The sequence below is a fragment of the Atractosteus spatula genome, chromosome 2 (assembly GCF_055471065.1).
Source record: "Atractosteus spatula isolate fAtrSpa1 chromosome 2, fAtrSpa1.hap1, whole genome shotgun sequence".
Classification (NCBI taxonomy): domain Eukaryota; kingdom Metazoa; phylum Chordata; class Actinopteri; order Semionotiformes; family Lepisosteidae; genus Atractosteus; species Atractosteus spatula.
In genome coordinates this window covers 60,508,316-60,527,364 of record NC_142707.1, presented here as the reverse complement: position 1 = coordinate 60,527,364, position 19,049 = coordinate 60,508,316, and the positions used below count along the sequence as shown (strand labels likewise).

Sequence of the window (19,049 nt, the reverse complement as noted above, 5' to 3'; positions counted from 1 at the left end):
ACACCCGGTGAGCACAATATTCATGATATAGAAAAGGCCTGTGGCATGTGTGTAACAGATGTAACAGATGTTTCTGTAATTTAGAGTTCTCATAGTAAGATGAGACTGTCACCCTGGCGTCACCTCTCTAGGATTCGCTGTGATGTTGGTGGAGGCAGTACAGCCTGGGTCTTGAGAGATACAAAAAGAACACAAGTGGAGTCACCTGTTTAAAGGGAGGCAAATCAATAAAATCTGAAATGGCTTTAAAAAAAACATGGCAATTTATCTGTTAGATTTTACATACAGTACATTTAATACTAGTTATAGTATGTGTCTATTGAAAGTGTAACTGATGGTTTAAAGAGCAACTTACTCAACTCCTTACTGCAAGAATTATAGTACATGCTTGCTAGTGCTAAGCTAGTGTACAATTGTTTTATGCTGATTTGGTCTTTTTTCATGAGACAACTCAATCTTTAGTGACTATTTTTGTCTTTTAATAAAATAAGTAACCGTCTGTTGCATAAGTATGTAGAAAATGATAGTTGTTTTCCTGACATACAGGCAACATACTGTAGGAAAACACGTAAGCACTGGCATTGTTTCCAGTTGATGCTTGTTGAGTTTGATGTCTCTCGTGAGCATTATATGAGCATATATAAGGGAATACAGTAGTTAAGATGAGAACTTATATAGGCATGAGCTAGCATCTCTGCACCTTTCTTATCCAAGCACTGTCTCATATTCTCAAGTGTTAAAAGCTGTAAAACCTGGCCAGTAGTGCAGCAAAGTGGTCAATACTTCTGACTTGTAACTGGAAGATTGTGGGCTCTGTCCCTGGGTGGGACATTGCTGTTGTTGCAAAGTACCTCACTCACATTGCTTCAGTAAAATGCCCAGTTTTGTAAATGACTGGCAATGTTAGTTGTGTGGGACAAAAGTGTCAGAAAAAGAACAATTAATAATAAAATAGAGGTCAGACAAAAGGGTGTTGTTTAGAATGGCACCCAACACAACTGAGACAGAAAGATCACATTTATGCTAAGGTTCACCCTAGAAGAGGTAGATTTTTAGCCTTCAGTAACACTGCATCTTATATGTTATATCTCTTCTCTATCGGATTTAATATCAACCCATTAGCGTCCATGCATAACTGGATTTCTGTTTGAAATGCATAGGACAGACACTGCCACTTCAGATTAAGCTGGAAAAAACACAGATTTGTGTTCTATTAGTAGAGATGTGCAAGTGTTGTTTATACTTGGACATGGGTCCATGACAGAGCCCTGAATTAATAACTACCCTGTTATAGTGTTATACTGCAACATTGATCCTCACCACAGCAGATACACAAACAAAAAACACTGCAGTCATAATTTAATGCACCCTAATGTTCTAAAGTCCTGCTATATTTAGAAATAACTGACAAATAAAGTCATTCATAAAATTAACATTAAAAAAGCCACTACCATAACTAAAAGGCAGTATGCAAGTTAGCAAGGAAGGTACAGTAGGTGGTACTCAACATCACCTGTGGTGTTCCTTGACATTTATAAATTGATCATTTTTACATTCAGTACCGTTATTCACATACAGTAGGTACAGTAACTAAAATGCGTAGATCCTACTATACTACAAATCCATAAAAGATTAGTAAAATACTTTTGCTGCCTAGCTGGTAATAAGAGAGTGTGAATATTCTCTGTTCATGCAATGGTATTCATCCATTCTTAGCTAAATGGCCAACATTTTGAAACTGTTGAGTTCATCACCCTTTCCCTCCTGAAGTTCAATAGGCCAAAGCCTTTTTGTCTTTGTTACTGTGATGCAGAAATGGCAATTCAAGTGCAGACGTGCCAGAAGCATCTGAACAATAAATCTGCTTAAGAGGCACAAATGCCCTGCTCACTGTACAACGTTGATGAATCTGTTATTCTATAGCAGTAGCCCAGCATTTTCTATTACTGCTCAGACAAGCTGGCTCTGAGTCATTTTATTCCCATCTGCATTTTATTGCTGTTTATGTAAGCCTTTGTACATAACATGCAAACGTCTGTGCTTAGCCTGGTTTATTTTGTAGTTCTCTTAGCTACTATAGTTCCTTGTACAACTTCACTTTCTTGTACAGTATGTTAAATGTACTATACTTATTCATTCAAACCCGTGTCTTAGTTTGTGACATTCAAAACATCCTTTCATTAGGATTGTTTCATGCCTCCAAAAGGTATTTCTAAATGTTGATATTTAAATGTTCATAATTAAGATAGTTTTTTATTTTTCCACATATAAAGAATTCTTAGATTTTGGGGCCTGAAACAACGCAAATAATTTAAAAATTACAGGTATTTCTATTTGTCCTGCTTTCTTAATGATTTAGTAGATCCTTTAATTCCCAAGGATATGATTTAAGATATAGTACATGTACTTTTGATATTACTCTAAAGAAAAACCCTTGTTTTTCTCCTTTCTCTGAGCTATACTTATTAATATTATACTGATACTTCTGTTTTTATATATTTACATATTTCACATGGATTCAGAAGGATATTCATAGAAAAATTGTTTTTTTTTTACTGATAGGTTTGAAAATATGATTTTTGTTTAAAGAGGAACTGCAGTCCCAATTTTTCAGACTGGTTATAAAATCTCAATAACAAAATAAATTCATTGACAGTATAGAAAAAAACTACAAATTTCAAATTAAGCACAAAATTGTGACGTTACTGTATTTGAAATGACTGAATTGTGAAAGTACTGTAAGACAACATGTGGTGGCAAACCCCTGGTTTTGCCACAGGCAAGAGCGAGAGTTCCCATGAAGTGTGACATGATGTGGCCCTTCCTCCTCACTAGTCACTGTACTGTAAATACTAATTTAATGAGGTGTAGGAGAGAATAAGTACAGGTTGTGCAGCAGATATTTCACCACAGAAAGTTTCCAACATGATCTGCATGCAGAGCTAACAATTAAGTTTAATTTATCGGCAAAACTTTAAGTCGATCACAATATTTCTATTGGATTTAAAGAGATGTACTGTATTCACAAAGCTTCATGTTTACAATATAATAGGGCCGCTTCACATCACTGGAAGTTGTACTGCGTACATTTGACTTTTATTGTGGTTTGAAATGCACTCATCAGTGAATATGCTCTAAGTGACTGAATTAATTGAGCTTGTGTGAAGTTTTATTATTAATGAAAATAATATCTAAAGGTAGAAAATAATTGTGTGTACTGCATAAGAATACATCTTGTACCGCACTGTTTGACATTGATGCTGTCTCTTAGAAATTGCGTAGAACTGAAATGATACCTATAGCCTAAATGCCTTCTTTATAAAACTCAGCATGCGTGACCTACTGTAGCATGCCTCTGCCCCTAGACTGAAGCAGAACACCTTGACTGAGCTATGTGGGAACAGCTTTATTGTGTTCAAATAATAAAAATAATGATGTTATTGGTGCTACTGTACAGTAGCAACAGGCCAAGTACAAAATGTTCTCCACATATAAATTTTCATTGTGCAGGGAAATTACCATCAATAGTGACAAACTGACTCCTAAATGTGCATTCATCACTCCCCCAGACCAAAATAATGTCATGGCCATACACAGATCTTTTTTGGGGGGGATTTTATAATAAGGAGAAAATGAAAAGTAAAAAAGGGGATGGCAGTAATTATATTTCCTAGGATGTTAGTTAATTCCCCATCTTTTATCTTTGACTAAAATGCAACCTATCAAACCTATTTTGTATAATACTGAATGTAAAAAATACATCCTCTATATGACAGTGTTGTGTGCATACAGCTCATGACTAAAGTATTATTTAATTATAAAGTAATTAAAACTAAAAAATGATTGATGTGGTGTTATCATCAATAGGGAATCCTAGATTGGTCTTTCTTATAGCAAACATGAAACAAAATATGTTAAATTAATAACTACATTGTCTACTTTCAGCCACAAATAAAGCAATCATCACTCTAATACCAATTACATTTCTTTAATTCCATGAGTACAAATGAAGACCTCTAGTGAGTGGACAGTATCTATGGCAACTGGCTCAAGAACAATTAACTCAACAATACAATGATGTTTATGATGTTTCACAAAAACACCTAGCAAAAATGATTAAAAAAGAAATTGTCATACAAGGTAATCACAGTGTGTCATGACAAGTTTGGAAAAGGATTATAGAAAGAGTTGTTTACCACCAAACTAGATGCCCATGCATTATACTGTATATAAAAGGACAGTTTGTTTTTCTTTTGTGGGGATTAACATCAAATAATAAAATCTGGGGAAGCTAAACACAGATACTGTGTTGTACCAGTAAAATAAACTAATCAAAATCTAACCGAGTAGCTGTAAATGCTAGAAGAAAACTGTTAATGATTTTCTCCCAGCACTAACACAAAATTCTCCCAACGGGTTGGAAACACTCAAAAACTTGTGCTAGGCACAGTTTGTACATTTCTTTTCAGAGATCACTTTTCAGAGGACCAGAATGGTTTCCTCAGTCAGAGTACTTCATGTTGCCACACTGATCATGTAGGACAGCCAGTCCTGTGAAAACAGCAACCACTTTGGCGTTAAAGGCGTCTGCTGGCTTCTGCCCTGGTCTGAAGACATGAAGACTCCTTTCTTACTTCAAACGTGGTCTTTGTCTTCACAGCTGCTGAGGAATTCCTTGATCCCTGTAACCTGTAAATTGCATAAAAGTAATAAAAATAATAATTCAAATGCATAACAAGAGTTATAACAGAATTTCATTACAAGTTATTTAAGCTGTTGTTACCTTTACTGTATCAACGTTATCAAAACAGTCAATTGCTGCCACGTACAAAAATGAGTTCGATAACTTGAAGTCACGCAATTTTTAATGGTTAAAATGCACCACTTGTTTTCTTAAGACACCTTCCAGGGCTTCTCACTGGAAAACTAGGAGTTATAAATGTGTTAAATGATTCTGTGATGCAGTGCAGCTTTATAACATGTTAAGAGGCACTGTGAAATTGAGTCAAAGACCAATAGGATGTGTGATATCACAGCCCTTGCAGGGCCTGGGGGTATAAATGTATGGTGCATTGGTAAAAAAACACATCCATCAACAAAATACTGTATTCAACTCTTCTGTAAATATATCTCTCCTAACTCAGGCTGAATTTCAGTCCTGACTAAAACTCTAAATTTGTACAGTTGACTTCTAGAAATTAAAACAATGCACTATTCTTTGTTGCCGATGTACTGTTTTTGTACCTTAAGAGGTTTTGAAATCAGCCAATTCGTCTTCTTTTTAGAGCCTCTCAGTTTGGAAGTGCCAGCTGCTGATAGCCGCAACACTGCCTACGCTGCCCAGGAGGAAACAAGGGCTGAGACAGGCGAGCTCCACAGTGGAGAGTTAGTTGCAGTCACTGTAGTTGTGTCCTATAGTTAATACCACTTCAATTTATAAACAAGTAATTTTAAATATAACTTTGTAACCTAAAAACCACAAAGGGCAAGTGTCAGAACCACAGTCATATTTTCATTGTTATGCCATACTCCAGGAAACTGTCAGACCTATAGCAACAAACTTCTGCTTTCCTCAAAGGAGACAATCTGACGCTTCTTTCTGTTCCATTTAAAATCTAACGTGCAGTAATCATTCTGTCTGGTGCTGCTGTTTGACTTTCACTGAAATCTGTGGTAAGCATTAGCATTTTCTACTTCCTGAAAATTTTGCACTTGAAAATCTTCCACATTGATACTTCCACACAGCTCGTGTTTCATGTAATCCTCCACTACTGCATGTATGTTTTTCCTTTGTACCATTCGTGGAATGCCTATAGATGCAGTTATCGGCATTTCTTTTCCTGCTGCAAAATGCACTTCCACAAAAAAATCCCAGAAAAATCAAACACTTCTATAACTTTTAAAAGTGATAATCAGAGACGTGTACTTGTACAAGCCTTCAAGATGAACTTTCATTTTACTTTGGTCATTACAGTTTGGTCATTACAGTGTCATTACTAGTCTTGTGGTAACAACTGGTTTTGCGATGAAAACAAATATAAGATGTAGCATGTGGAATGTGTGTAGGTAATAGATGAAAGATGAAAACTGTTAATCACAGTAGAAAAAGTAGATCAATGTAAAATTTTATGAGAAAACTGGGGAACTGCACACACACTTTCAAGGAAAACTAAAAAAAACAGCAGTGTAATACAATGCAATACATATGCATTTAGTTGTATTCTTTAATAAGTAGAATTTATTAAAGTACAATCTGTTCTTTTTAGGGTTTTCAGAATAATACATTATTTAGGTAAACATACAATTAAATTTCAATTTAAATATATTAGCTGAATGTGTTTAAAAATCAGTGTCACTATAACCTCTCTTACTCAGTTTATATCAGTGGAATGCATTAATATTCAATTATTTTATTTGTTGATTAACTCCTTTTTAGCACTTCTAAGAGAATTATACATTTCAATAAACTTCTTTTCCTGTGGATCAATGTTTATAGCAGAAATACAGTACAGGTACAGTATATATGGAAGTTCATTTTCTCCAGAATGGTAGTGTTTTTCCTTTTAAAAAGAAAATTGAGCCTAAAATATTAAACTTTAAGTGGTGGAAGAAAATTTAAAAAAGAATCTATATTGCCAAGAAAAAGCTTGTGAAGTCCCTAGCTTGTCTTTTACTTTGACCCTAAACCATAATTAGATCTATATGAATGTCATATGAAAGTCATATTAAACATACTGTATAACACAAAAACATAAGGTTTATTTGTTTTATTTAACTGACAAAAGTTTTGAACAAACTTTAAATATCCACATGCATTTTACGTGAACATTAATATACAGTAACAAGTGATACTTCCTTAAGCAACAATGACTTGAACTAAATATTTCCTGTAACTGTTTATCAGTCTCTCACTTCAATTTTTATGTATTTGGCTATATTATTGCTTACAGAACTGCTTTAGGTCAGTAACATTTGAGTTTCCTTCCATGAAAAGCTTGCTTCAGGTCCTGCTGTAACATTAGAATGGGGTCTTTGACTTCTCCAATCCAAAATGCAAAATGTCTTCTTCTTCAGCCATTCTGTTGTAGATCTGTTTGTACTTTTAGGACCATTGTTTTGCTGCAATATTCACTTTTGGCTCATCTTCAGCTGACGAATGATCCAGAACTTGATGATACGATGCCAAAATCATTGCCGATGATGATAAACTGTCCAGATCCTGAGGCAGCATGTTATACTCCCACCACCATGCTTGACTGTCAGGAAGAAGTTCTACTTTTGGAAGGCAGTGTTTGGTTTTTGCTAAAAAAAACATTTCTCATTGTGGTCAAAAAGTCAAACTTTTGAATTGCTTGTTCAAAGAACAATTCTTGTGTATCACACAGGTACTTTTTGGTGAATGTGAGATAGACAGCAATTTTCTTTGTAGAAATCAACGGTTTGTTTCTGGCTGCCCTCCAACAAAAGCTATTTTTATTCAGTCTTTTCCTGACGATTGAGACCTGAACACTGACATTAGCCACAGTGCGAGAGGCTTATAGAACCTTAGATGTTGCTCTGAATGTCTTTGACTTCCTGAATGTTTTTCCGGGTAGCTCTTGACGAGATCTCGGCAAAATAAATAAGTCTTAAATGTTTTCCATTGGGTAGGCAGTCTGACAGAGGGTGGATACAGCCCTAAAAGTCTAGAAATGGTGTTTTAACACTCTCCAGACTGATAAACATCAACAATTGTTGTTCTGATGTCCTCTGAACTCCCTTTTGATTGTGGCATTTGTGCTTCTGCTGAACTCTATGGTGAACCCCAAATCACAAAGTGTCTGACCATTATACAGGACAGGGCTAGAGGTTTCCCACTCATTTAACCACCTGAATTAATTTACCATCTTAAACATGCTAACAAAACACGTGTACTGGTGTTTTAATTTATTTTTCTATTTCATACATGATTGCATCTTTAAAAAATTGGACTTGTAAACGTAAACCCTTGTAGTTTTATTAGAATACAGCGGTTATGATTAAATAAGATTATCATGGTATGAAATTGTGATTCCAGTTATTACATTGGGAGATTAGAAAGTTTAGTTTTTCTCAGTACTATAAAAATAAAGACCGATGCATAATGTTAATGTTAATTGAGCTATAAATGCATATTACTGTAAGTAAAGAGATTTAAAATTGTAAGTACAGGCAGGGGTGGGGTTACTGGACATACCTACCTTCTGAAACTTGTTCCATTGATGATGTTGCATAAAAAAGAAATGTACATACATTAGGATCCATGCAACAGAAATATAAGAGATTCATAAAGGGAATTTGTAGCAAAGGCCATGTACAGTATCCCAAGAAGTACAGAATGCTCATGACAATCATTAAAAAAGCACAATATGTAATTGTTTGTAGCTAGTATGGTGATATGTGATTAAAATTAACATATTACTCAAATACAAAAATTATTCCGGAAAGCTAAATGTTTTTTCAAGATAAATCTGCTCTGCTTCATGTTTAAGAAGAGAAAGGTATGCCTGCAGCCTCATTCAAGATACAGTAATACCATCTTTTTCATGTTCTTACAACTTCACTTGTTGCTAAACTACCAAAAGAGCAAGATGAGTGAAGTGACCTCCTCTTGTCCTGATGCCCTTATGTTCTAAGCATCACTACTACAGTATTTGTTTAGAATGTGCAGCAGAATGATTAGCAAATGAAACACCACAAAAATGCCACTAACATACAGTACCATAAAAGGGATAATGTGTGTCTATGCAAAAACTAAGGAATAGTGAAACCGGATGGGGAGTGTGTATAACTTTGTGATATAAATAGCACAGTATGAGAAAAGGTGGGATGGTACTGTGGCACAAAACTAGGCGGAGAATCCAGAGAAAAGCTTAAGAGCTGCAGAGAAGACCAAGAAAACGGGAGGATGGGGGAATGTCTGACTTGACCTGACAATCTGTGCATAATGTACAGAAATAATAGGAATACCTACCTCATGCAGTTCAATACCAAAGTTACATAAAAGTTCTGATATGTTCAATAAACGAACGTACACAGAATTCATGTCAAGGTGCAGTCAAAATGAAATCTAAAACACATTACTTTAAGTTTAAATGATACTGTACATATTGAAGTGGGAATGGTAAGGATGACTAAATGATCAGAGGGAAATTAAGTTGCACAAGCAAAAATATTTGCGAGAGTTCTAAATGTTTCATTGTGCATCTTTACAGCAAAAAGCTACTCCTACTACACTATCATTAATATTATCATTATTATTAGCAATTATAATGATGATGATGATGATGATGATGATAATCTTCTTACACTTATTAAATGCTTTTTTGGACACTCCACTCAAACTACTGTACTTTGTAGGTAATTATATATTGGCATATTTCACTTGTGAGACAGTGATCTGGATCACACGAGCTTTTGATACATTATTAAATTTCCAGGGCTTACACTTTTCATGGAAAAGTACATAAGAACAAAAATATCAAGAAGAATACCTTTTAGGTAACATCAATTAATGAACCTGATTTCCGGAAAAGAAAAGTTTACAATATGATGTAAAAGACTGAGCTTCACATTTGTTATTTTAAAGAAATGAACAAAAAGAAATGGGTTCTCGACCATAAATTAAACCAGACTTCCTAATTACATATTTCTGCATGTTTATTATAGAAACATAAATATTTTTGTCTTTGATTGATTATCTGATAAACATTAAAGTATGACAATTTAAACAAAACTGAATCACACGTTAAAAGCTTTAAACTAAATCTTCAACAAGATAGAACATTGTAAAGTTGTTATACTGTAGTTCTATCACTACAGTTCTCAAAAACTAGGTCTGTCCTCTAAGTTTTAGCTTTTCGTTAGAATAATATTGTATTTTTACAAATTGCTTCCAGTTTATGTACTTAATTTGCATTCCAGAATTAAAAGGAAGTACTTATCTAAAAAACTTAAGGTGTAGATGCATTTAAATTAAGGGTTTCATTCACAAAATGTTGATGTGATAAGGTATAATTTCGCAAAAGGTCATAAAGTGAACCTTTGTGTTGGTGTTTATGTGAAGTCTTTAAAATCTTATTCTGGCACTAGGAAAGGTATAAGGTATAAAAGTTACTGTAGGTCAATATCAAAGGAGAAGACATAAGATGCATAATACAATCAGCAAGGACAGTTTCATGTATTTGCCATTTGGATACATCTCAGCTTTTTGTTGTAGGTCAGATTTTAAGAGCCAGATATCTGGCATAGGTTTGGTGTCAGTGTTTTAACATATAGACACAAATGCCACAGATCTTTATAGCCAGAAAGGGTCTCTGTTACAAAACAGAGACAAAATTTGAAACCTTTCAGAACCCTGCAAAAAAAAGAGGAACCATTTTGGACTCAGTCTCAGGACTTCTAAGGACAGAGCTCCTAATGAAACACACGCTTTAAAAGATCATCATTTTAGATATTAATTTTAATATACTGTATATGAAAATACAGTCATACCCTTTTAAACTAGAGGTGTACATGCAACAACTTTATGTTATTTCTGGTTACTGTAGCTGAAATTTTTCATTTTCATTAGCTGTTAAGAAGATTGTTTTAATGATTTTGTGTCATTGCTAAAAATGTCCCCTGGACATCTTAATGTCTGATGATTTTTGCCTACAGTCTGTGAATTTATAAATGATAGCTTAGAGAAGAAGAAACCAACACCCAGATGATGAAGGAAATTGTGCAGTTGCATGCCTTGGGCCTCTTTCCATGTATCCACAGAGAAAAAAATGATATAATACAAATATAATTACAATTAAAGGAAACACAACTTTCCCATTTATGTAAAAATACTGTACAAGTATACTACAAATTAAGATTTGTGTACTTTTTTCTATCTTGCTTTCTTTTTTCTTGTTACGCAGCATTAGCAATAAAAACTGAATATGGTTAGGCCAACTGTTTGAACTGTTTTGGATCAAATGAAAAAAAAAATGTAAAGGCTCTCCAAATTTTGTGCTGTTAGGACGGTTGGGGAAAGGAAGCTAGAAAATCCTGGGCATCAGAAACAAAGCCCGCCCTAACTGCACAGGAAAGAGCGAACTGAAATGTGAAAAATGTGTACTCACTCGCCAGAATGACCATATCCATTCCCCAGAATATACTCATGATCCACCCCACCATGACAATGGCGGTAAGAATCTGAATGAAGGCCGCGGCAATGTTCAGCCAGAACACACAGCACACGTGTCGGTCAGGCAAATCCGTCCGCGCCCCGCACAACACTGTGAAGGCTGACACAAAGGTACCTGCGCAGGGAGACACAGAAATGACCAATTATTTCAGAAAACCATTTCATCTACAGCATCTATATAATGTAGTTGAAATCATCCACATTTAAAGGTCCTCAAGCTTCTTTTAACATACAGGTACAAGGTAAGCCAATAATGTGAAATGGTTGTGAAGTGATACCATAAAGTATACTGTATGAGCATAGTAATAGTAATCATTTCTTGCATTTATGGAGTGGTTTGCATCCAAACAGGACCCAAAGTGCTTTACTTGGAAGAGATATATTGCTTCATCGGACACTGAAGTGCATCCTGGGTGACACATGGCGGGCACAATGTGTCAGGAGACCCACAGCACAGCAGGTTGGACAAGGAAGAGAGTGACAGCTTAATCAGTTGCATTATGGCATGAATGAATTACACAGACAATATCCTGACAGTAAATTAATGATTAATATCATGAATTGACTGTATCTTTAAATCCAAAGTCAGGTGTTTCTAGTTACATGTACATTCTATTTTTGATGGTGCAGCTAATTTGTACATTCACAATTTCGAGCTGTTCTACTGAAATACTGTATATAAATGAAATGTAATGTACCCACAGGGGTATGTGGTGGTGAGCGTTGATGCTTCAGAGTTCCTAATTCCTGGCTTCAGTTCAGTACTAGGGCATTCTTCCTGTTTTCATATGGTTTTTTTCCGTGCACTCCAGCTTCCTGCTGCCTTCCCAAGATGTATTGGCTGTGTGATTTCACGTCTTTAAATGATCTCTGTGTTTGTGTTTTAAAATGAATCTTTCACCTTCTGGGACTTCTGGGACTACTCCAGGGTACCTCATTGCTTACCAAGAATGAGCATCTTTCTGATAATGGCTGGATACAGTAGGTGTAATTCAGAGATTCAACTTTAGAATAAAACAACATTACATAACCGGCATACAATGGAAAATGCAAATATGAATGTCATACTTTTGTCATAATATGGGGGCAACCAACATTATTTCGTATCAAATGCATTCAGTAAATTACTGGCTGTAACAATAGCAGAATATTAATCACGATAACTGCAGCCTGCCAACTTGTCACCTTGATTTTTTCATGTTTTAAGTGGTCTGTTATACAGCCTCGCAGGCAGAACCCCACCCTCTGGTTCGGGGAAGACTGCACTCTCTTAAGTTCCTGTATTCTTCTCTCAGGGTTGTACACAACTTTTCACTAATCAGGCACTGGAGTATTGTATCAGACTCTTAGTCTTTCTTTCACGAGTCACTTTTCACTAGCACCATCACTTAATTAATCTTCATTAATCACTAACACAACCACTCAAATACTGTAGCTCTCTCTTTTTTCAACCCTACCCTGTGTCTCTGTAAGTATATACTCTACACCAGGGGTTATCACCCTTTCAGAAGGGTTCAAAGCACATTTCTTGTTGCTGGATCTGCCTTGGCTCCTTTCAGAACAGCAACAAGAAAGTCACTGTTTTCACCACTGTAGTAATCACATTATTAAGCTCATAATTTGAAATCTTGGCACAAAGATTTTCTAGATGAATAATAAAATAAAAAATTACTGTTCTCTTCCACGACTCTGCTTTATCATCCTTTTATGTTTTTTTCTGGACTGTAGATAAACAATCATTAACCCAGAAACTTTACGACTGCTTTGATCACCGACTCTGGACCCTCCTCCATCTCAGCCAAACATCTTTTTGCTTTGAAGCTGGAAATGTTGGCAATAACATAACATAACATCACTTTATTAGCCCTATACAATTTCTTGCATTAGGAATTCATCTTTTCACATACCCCAGCTTGCTCTCCATGAGACACAGACACACAGACAGGGAGAGAGAAGCTTGGGGTCAGAGTGCAGGGGCAGTCATTGTACAGCACCTCTGGAGCAGTTGGGGTTAAGGGCCTTGCTCAGGGGCCCAACAAAGTAGGATTCCTCTGCCAGCTGCAGGATTTGAACCGGCAACCTCCCAGCCACAGGCACAGAGCCACCGCTCCACCCGGTGTATAGCCAGGTGTTACCCATTGTATCTACTGTAGATTCTTAAAGACACTTCTCTGTTCACCTATTGCTGTAACAATATCAAAGCTACGAAATATCAAGAAATGTGTTAAAAAAACTAGAAGACTTAATGAGTGGAAGCTTTTATTGTAGCAGGAAATACAGAAAGAACATTAAAAACATTTGGCAAAGTTTGTTAAGCTATTTCTGAAAGGGTAGTCTCTTGTTATGAACTACTGACTTGACTCAGGGTGTAGTATAATCCACACCTGCCATTGTTACAGGGAGAATGTCTTATGTCATGCACAAGGAGTATATGTTGAATAGGCAAACCATATCTGGAATGATTTCAGCAGCTGGTTTCAAAATCCAAAAAGGAAAGAGGTTGATGCAAAAGATATTAAAGTAATTCGCCTGTCACCTTTGCCAAAACATTAAGTTATATTAAGAAGTTATAGCATACATGTTATTTCTCACTCTTTGCAGAATGTTATTTAATACTTTCTGGATTTGTTGTAAAGGTGAATTCTTAATTTGACTGGAATTTCTAAAAAAAACTGGGTTTTGTGTTAAGATTTTTGTTTAAGTGCCTTTGTAATTATACTATAAAAGTTGAAAATGGAAAAAAAACTATACACTGTATATGTAGACTGATCACATAGCCTCTTTTAATTTTAAACTTTTTAATTACAATTTTATAAAGCCCAATGCCTTTGTATGCTACTGACTGTAGCTTTGATTATCTGTGTAGTATCTGTCTAGCAAATTCTGAAGCATGATTTGAACAACACAGCACCTGTGAACATTATTACATAGTAGTTGTTACAATTAGAAGACTACAGCTGGCAACAGAGAACCCCTGGATTTCAGCAAATGTTTAAACTGGGAACTGTACATACAGTACTGTATAGATGTTATGAGCCAACCTGTTTCATTTTTTGCCTTAAGTTATCTCTTAGATACACCCCACATCTTTAAATTGGCCCTTTATATACAGTATACTCCAAGGCTTAGGATAAATGATTTTTTCCAGATCGTTTGGTTTCAATTGATGCCTGTGGCTGTTTGAAAGCTATTTCAATTTAGAAAGACCAAAGACTGCACATTGATTACAAATATTTTAGGAACAATTTTCTAACATCCCTTCTATAATAAAAGGCAATCACCAAACACAGTAAAGGCAAGAAAAAAAACCCCACAAATACTAAACACCAAAGAAAATGTGGAATGTTACAGTAAAATAAATCAGTGTCACCATAGAAAGTGTCCTAATACCATACTACCATGCATGACAGAGATGCACTACAGAGGGTTGTGGCAACGGCACAGAGGATCATGGGATGCGATTTACCATCAATCGGTGAGATCCACACCATCCGCTGCTGCAATAAAGCCCTGATCCATCATTCAGGATCCCAACCATCCAAAACACAAACTGTTCTCAACCCTGCCCTCTGGCAAGTGGTACCGCACTGTTAAAGCAAGGACCACTACACTCAAGAACAGCTTCTATCCCACTGCAGTATGTATTCTCAACAGCTAACTTCAGGGCCTCAGACTCAATACACATCTGAACTCTGCACTTTTTACATAGTCTACCATTTTTTTTCTCAATCTCACTACTACATATTTATTTTTCCACAATATATTTATTATTTCTGTTGCCTACATTGTGTAGTGTTGTCTGTTGTACTGTGTATGTCCAGGGAGATAAGCGCAATTAAGAATTCCAATTTACGTGTACCTACTGTATGTCAATAAACTACTCTACTACTCTACTCTACCTGGAGCACTTTGAAAGCTGTATTGCTTTGAAATAATGTAATGATTAACAACCATAGAGTACATAGCAAAACTAAGTTTTGTTGATGTCTTTTAATCAGCTCACATTTTATCAACTGACTTAGTGGTTAGTTGATAAAATACGTGGGAGTTATCACAGCTAACTTATTAGCTAATGAGGTCAACTGGTGTCACCATGGGCAAGTAAGCCTCATCCAGGTGCGATGACTGCTGAAGAGCAAAGCCAGGGCACATATTAGAAATCTCTTTAACTCTGACAGTTTCAAAGGTGATGTTGAGACCAGGGGAGCCTCAGAATAAGATACAAATCCTGGAGCAAAAATTAAAGGTTATTGCGATCTTATGAAAAAGATTGTAAAATAAACACATTACAACAACAAAATCTGGCTGTGTATTGAATATATATTTCTCTTTAAAATGTGGCAAGGTGTTCTTACGAAGCCTTCAGTTTACAGAACTGTTTATAAAACTCGTGGTAGAATAAGTAACTTCTGGAGACGTTACAATGGAAAACAGGTGGTTTGTAACCCTAACCGCCATTGACTGAGATCATTGCCAACTTCACTAGGGACCACAACATCCAAGGACTGAAGGCTTGTGAATGTTTGGCATACTTGGTGAGAAGTTTGGCTTAACCCGCTTGGTTAATGCGTGGCCTCCTGGCTATAGGACGAAGAGGCTTGAACCCCATTCAGACTCAGAGAACCAAGGAAAAGCTGCAAGGGATGCTTGAGGCGAAGGCAAAGGGGGGCGTCTGAATTCATCTTATGTAGCTAGTTCAGTGGTGATCATGATAAGGTGCAGCTCACCCCTCCTGAACTTCAGTTAATAACTTCCATTTAGCTCTTGCTTTTATTTATTTAGGCAAGGCCAATGCTTTTAGAGTCATTAAAATCTGTAATGTCTCAACATTTCAGGGAAGTAGTCTGGTTGTCTATATAAGAGATATACACTGTACTGTATATGTGTCTAGTAGATCACATAAACAATGTACTCTTTAGTTCTTAATAGGCTTAGTATTTACTGACATGTAAAGTTTTACATCCATAATGCATTTGAAATTTTTCAGAGAACATGAGCACCTCTATTTTTTCAAAAGTAAAATTAAGCCACTTTTCCTAATTCATATTATTTAGTCATTTAAGGCAGTTTCAATTTATTGATAATGCACCAAAAAACATAACAACCTCTTCAATTGACAGTTACCTCTTTAGTTGGTGGTGCTCCCCTTACTTCTGGTCAAACCAAAAATGTAATTGGCAGGTGTCATTTCAGAGAAAGCAATTAATTTGATAAAGTTTCAATACAACACTTGCAGTAACAACACAAAAATCTTAAAGCACCAGAAACTCAGCAAAAATATTCACCTCTTCCACAGAAACCACTTTTAGCATTATGCATAAACGACTTAAAAACTAGGAAGAAAAAACAAAAACATTTATTTTAGTGTTTTAGTGACTTTGGCAGCAATAACTCTCTTTATGGTTTGTACCTATTATAGAGGTTTCGTCATAGTTTCTTGATCTAAAAAATAGTTTTTAGCCTTATCATGCTTCCTAGGGTGAGAGGTGATGTGAATATAATGTAAAATGAAGTTAAAGTTACAGTAACTGGCAATAAGATAAGAAAAGATTAAGTTTTGTATTTTAAGTTGTTTTTTAGTTCTTTTTCCATTTATCTCTTGACTACTTTTTTGTTGTATGAGCATTGGGGTCTTTTACTTTTACATATTGTGACTATAGACTGTTAATTAATGGTCTAAGAAATGGATTTTTCTTTCATTTTCCCTCACAGAACACTGTTCCGTCTGAAAAAGTGCAATGGACTTACAGTATGATCATTATGTTTTTGTTTTTATTTTCCCTTGTCTTTCAAGCTGTCCTTGTGATAGATCATGCAGCTCCCTGCCCAGCTGATCTGCTGCCCTGTCCCAGATTTTCCAGTGGTTCACTTGCAGCATTCAATTCAGGTAATGAAAACAGCCCGCAGGCTTTTGATTGAGAAGGGTATAAAGTACAAGCTCCATTACAAGAGGACACATTTACATGGAAATAACCAAGGTAATATGCCCAGTAAATCATATCTATTGTAACACTGTACTTGTAAAGGAGACAGACTGTTGTGTAAGTCAGTAGTTTGTATATAAATTTGTGTAAAATTATTTCTCTTGGAAATAACTGGTTTTGTGGGTTTTGCATTTACTGTACACAATACTAATGCAACAGTTTAAGTTTCACATCAATAGTTCATTGGCACATACTGTAGATAATATTTGCTTTATGAACATTGAGAAGTATTGTCCCTTGGAATAATCAAACATTAACCGTACATTATATGATTGTTATTCATTATTGTTATACCATAAATTAAATGCTCCGTATTTGGTAATTGATTTGAATGAAAAATTATAGAATTATAGTAGGCAGGAATTTTGGATTTCAGTAATGTAAAAGTAACTAAAAGAAGCAAAGAACGAGAAAGATCTAGGAGCGGATATTAATTTACCTTAATATTTAGTGTTTATTTGTATAGAATTTTTCATTCCACGGGATTCCCAAACACTTTACACATACAGTACTGTAGGAGAGGACACCTCATCCAGTACTTGCAGCCACTACCATTGTAATTTTGTAATTTTATCAAACAACTTGGTATAAGAGATTCTGATTAAATCATCAGTGCAAGAATATACATGAAAGTCCAAAATGAGATCACTGCATTTTTGCTGTTCCGAAAAGAGCAATTTGAGAAAACAAATAACAATTCCTTAAATGGCCGTTGAATGATGATTAACAGTAAGAGTCCACTGAATCAGGTAAGGTAGTTAAGAAAATTAGTCATTTATTGGTATGTTTCCAGAAATTCCCTGCTTGAATGAAAATAATGACATATTTAACAAAGTTTGTGATAATAATCCTTTACTGTATAAAACACAGAAAGATTTATATTGTTATTATAGTCACAGTGCACACAAAACTATAAGTAAAAATTAAATGTAATGCTTATATTTATAAACCTATTACTTATATTTATGTACACGGCTAATCAACACACATGGGGCTACATTTTGAATCCTCAAACAAATTCAACACCTTAAAAATTAAATTTGAACAATTCCACCTTTAAGCTCAGTATATCATGTTTTTTGCACTTGGGGAAAACTAAGAGAGCCTTTGCTTTATCTTAAGGCGTTTTAATGTAGCTAGACTCCATCCCTAGCACGTCCCCTGGGTCTCTAAATAAAGCCCTCCAAACTCACAGAGAGACATTCTAACACTTTCATCTACATGTACACAACTTTTGTATTAACGGAGTGTGCTTATTCACATACACAATGCTAATGTGAATTTAAAAGCTTCCAAAACAAAACTGAAGTATGTTTACACTAGTTATAGCCTTTTGTGGTAAAATACATAAAATTAATTTGAATTTGTACCTACCCTAGAATTACAGTAAGGGCTAAGAATGATATTTTTTATGAAAACAACTCAAGGGAAAGCAAGAGGTATTTGGCAAGAAAAAATGAATATCTCAAGCCACCCACTATCAGAATGTTTGCTTCTGGCATTTAATTATGCATTTCACAGTTTGATTTTCTGTACTATATCATGTCACACAGTGAAAATTCAACAGCACCTGTCAAAGATAGACAAGGTTCATATTACAACAGTCACAACTGAAAAGAAATTCAATTTACAACAACCTAGAATAAAATATTGAAAAAAGACATACTTGTCACTGAAATCTCGTCTCTTCAACTGTGTCTAACTTTATCTGTTGCAATCACATTTAATATGGCAGCTTAGAATTCCAGTTTAGCTCATTCATCACTCACAATTGAGTTTTTCCTCCTTGGGTCAGATGTTAATATGCATTAATTATCGTTTATAATACAATACTGCCTTCATGCTCCCTTTGCAGCAGCTGTCTTTATTAT

General features: G+C 35.3%; 1 protein-coding gene across 1 annotated transcript in view; it reads right to left on the bottom strand.

Annotated features, from left to right (window-relative positions):
- Window positions 1-3,967: 3,967 nt before the first annotated feature.
- The window catches only part of stum (stum, mechanosensory transduction mediator homolog), a 38,023-nt gene continuing 22,941 nt past the window's right edge, over window positions 3,968-19,049 (bottom strand). Inside the window, exons 2-3 of the mRNA XM_088909337.1 lie at window positions 11,130-11,309; window positions 3,968-4,689 (exon numbers count right to left, since the gene is read on the bottom strand). Coding sequence (XP_088765463.1) covers window positions 4,655-4,689; window positions 11,130-11,309 — 215 coding nt within the window. The 3' untranslated portion in view covers window positions 3,968-4,654. The remainder of the gene's footprint in view (window positions 4,690-11,129; window positions 11,310-19,049) is intronic.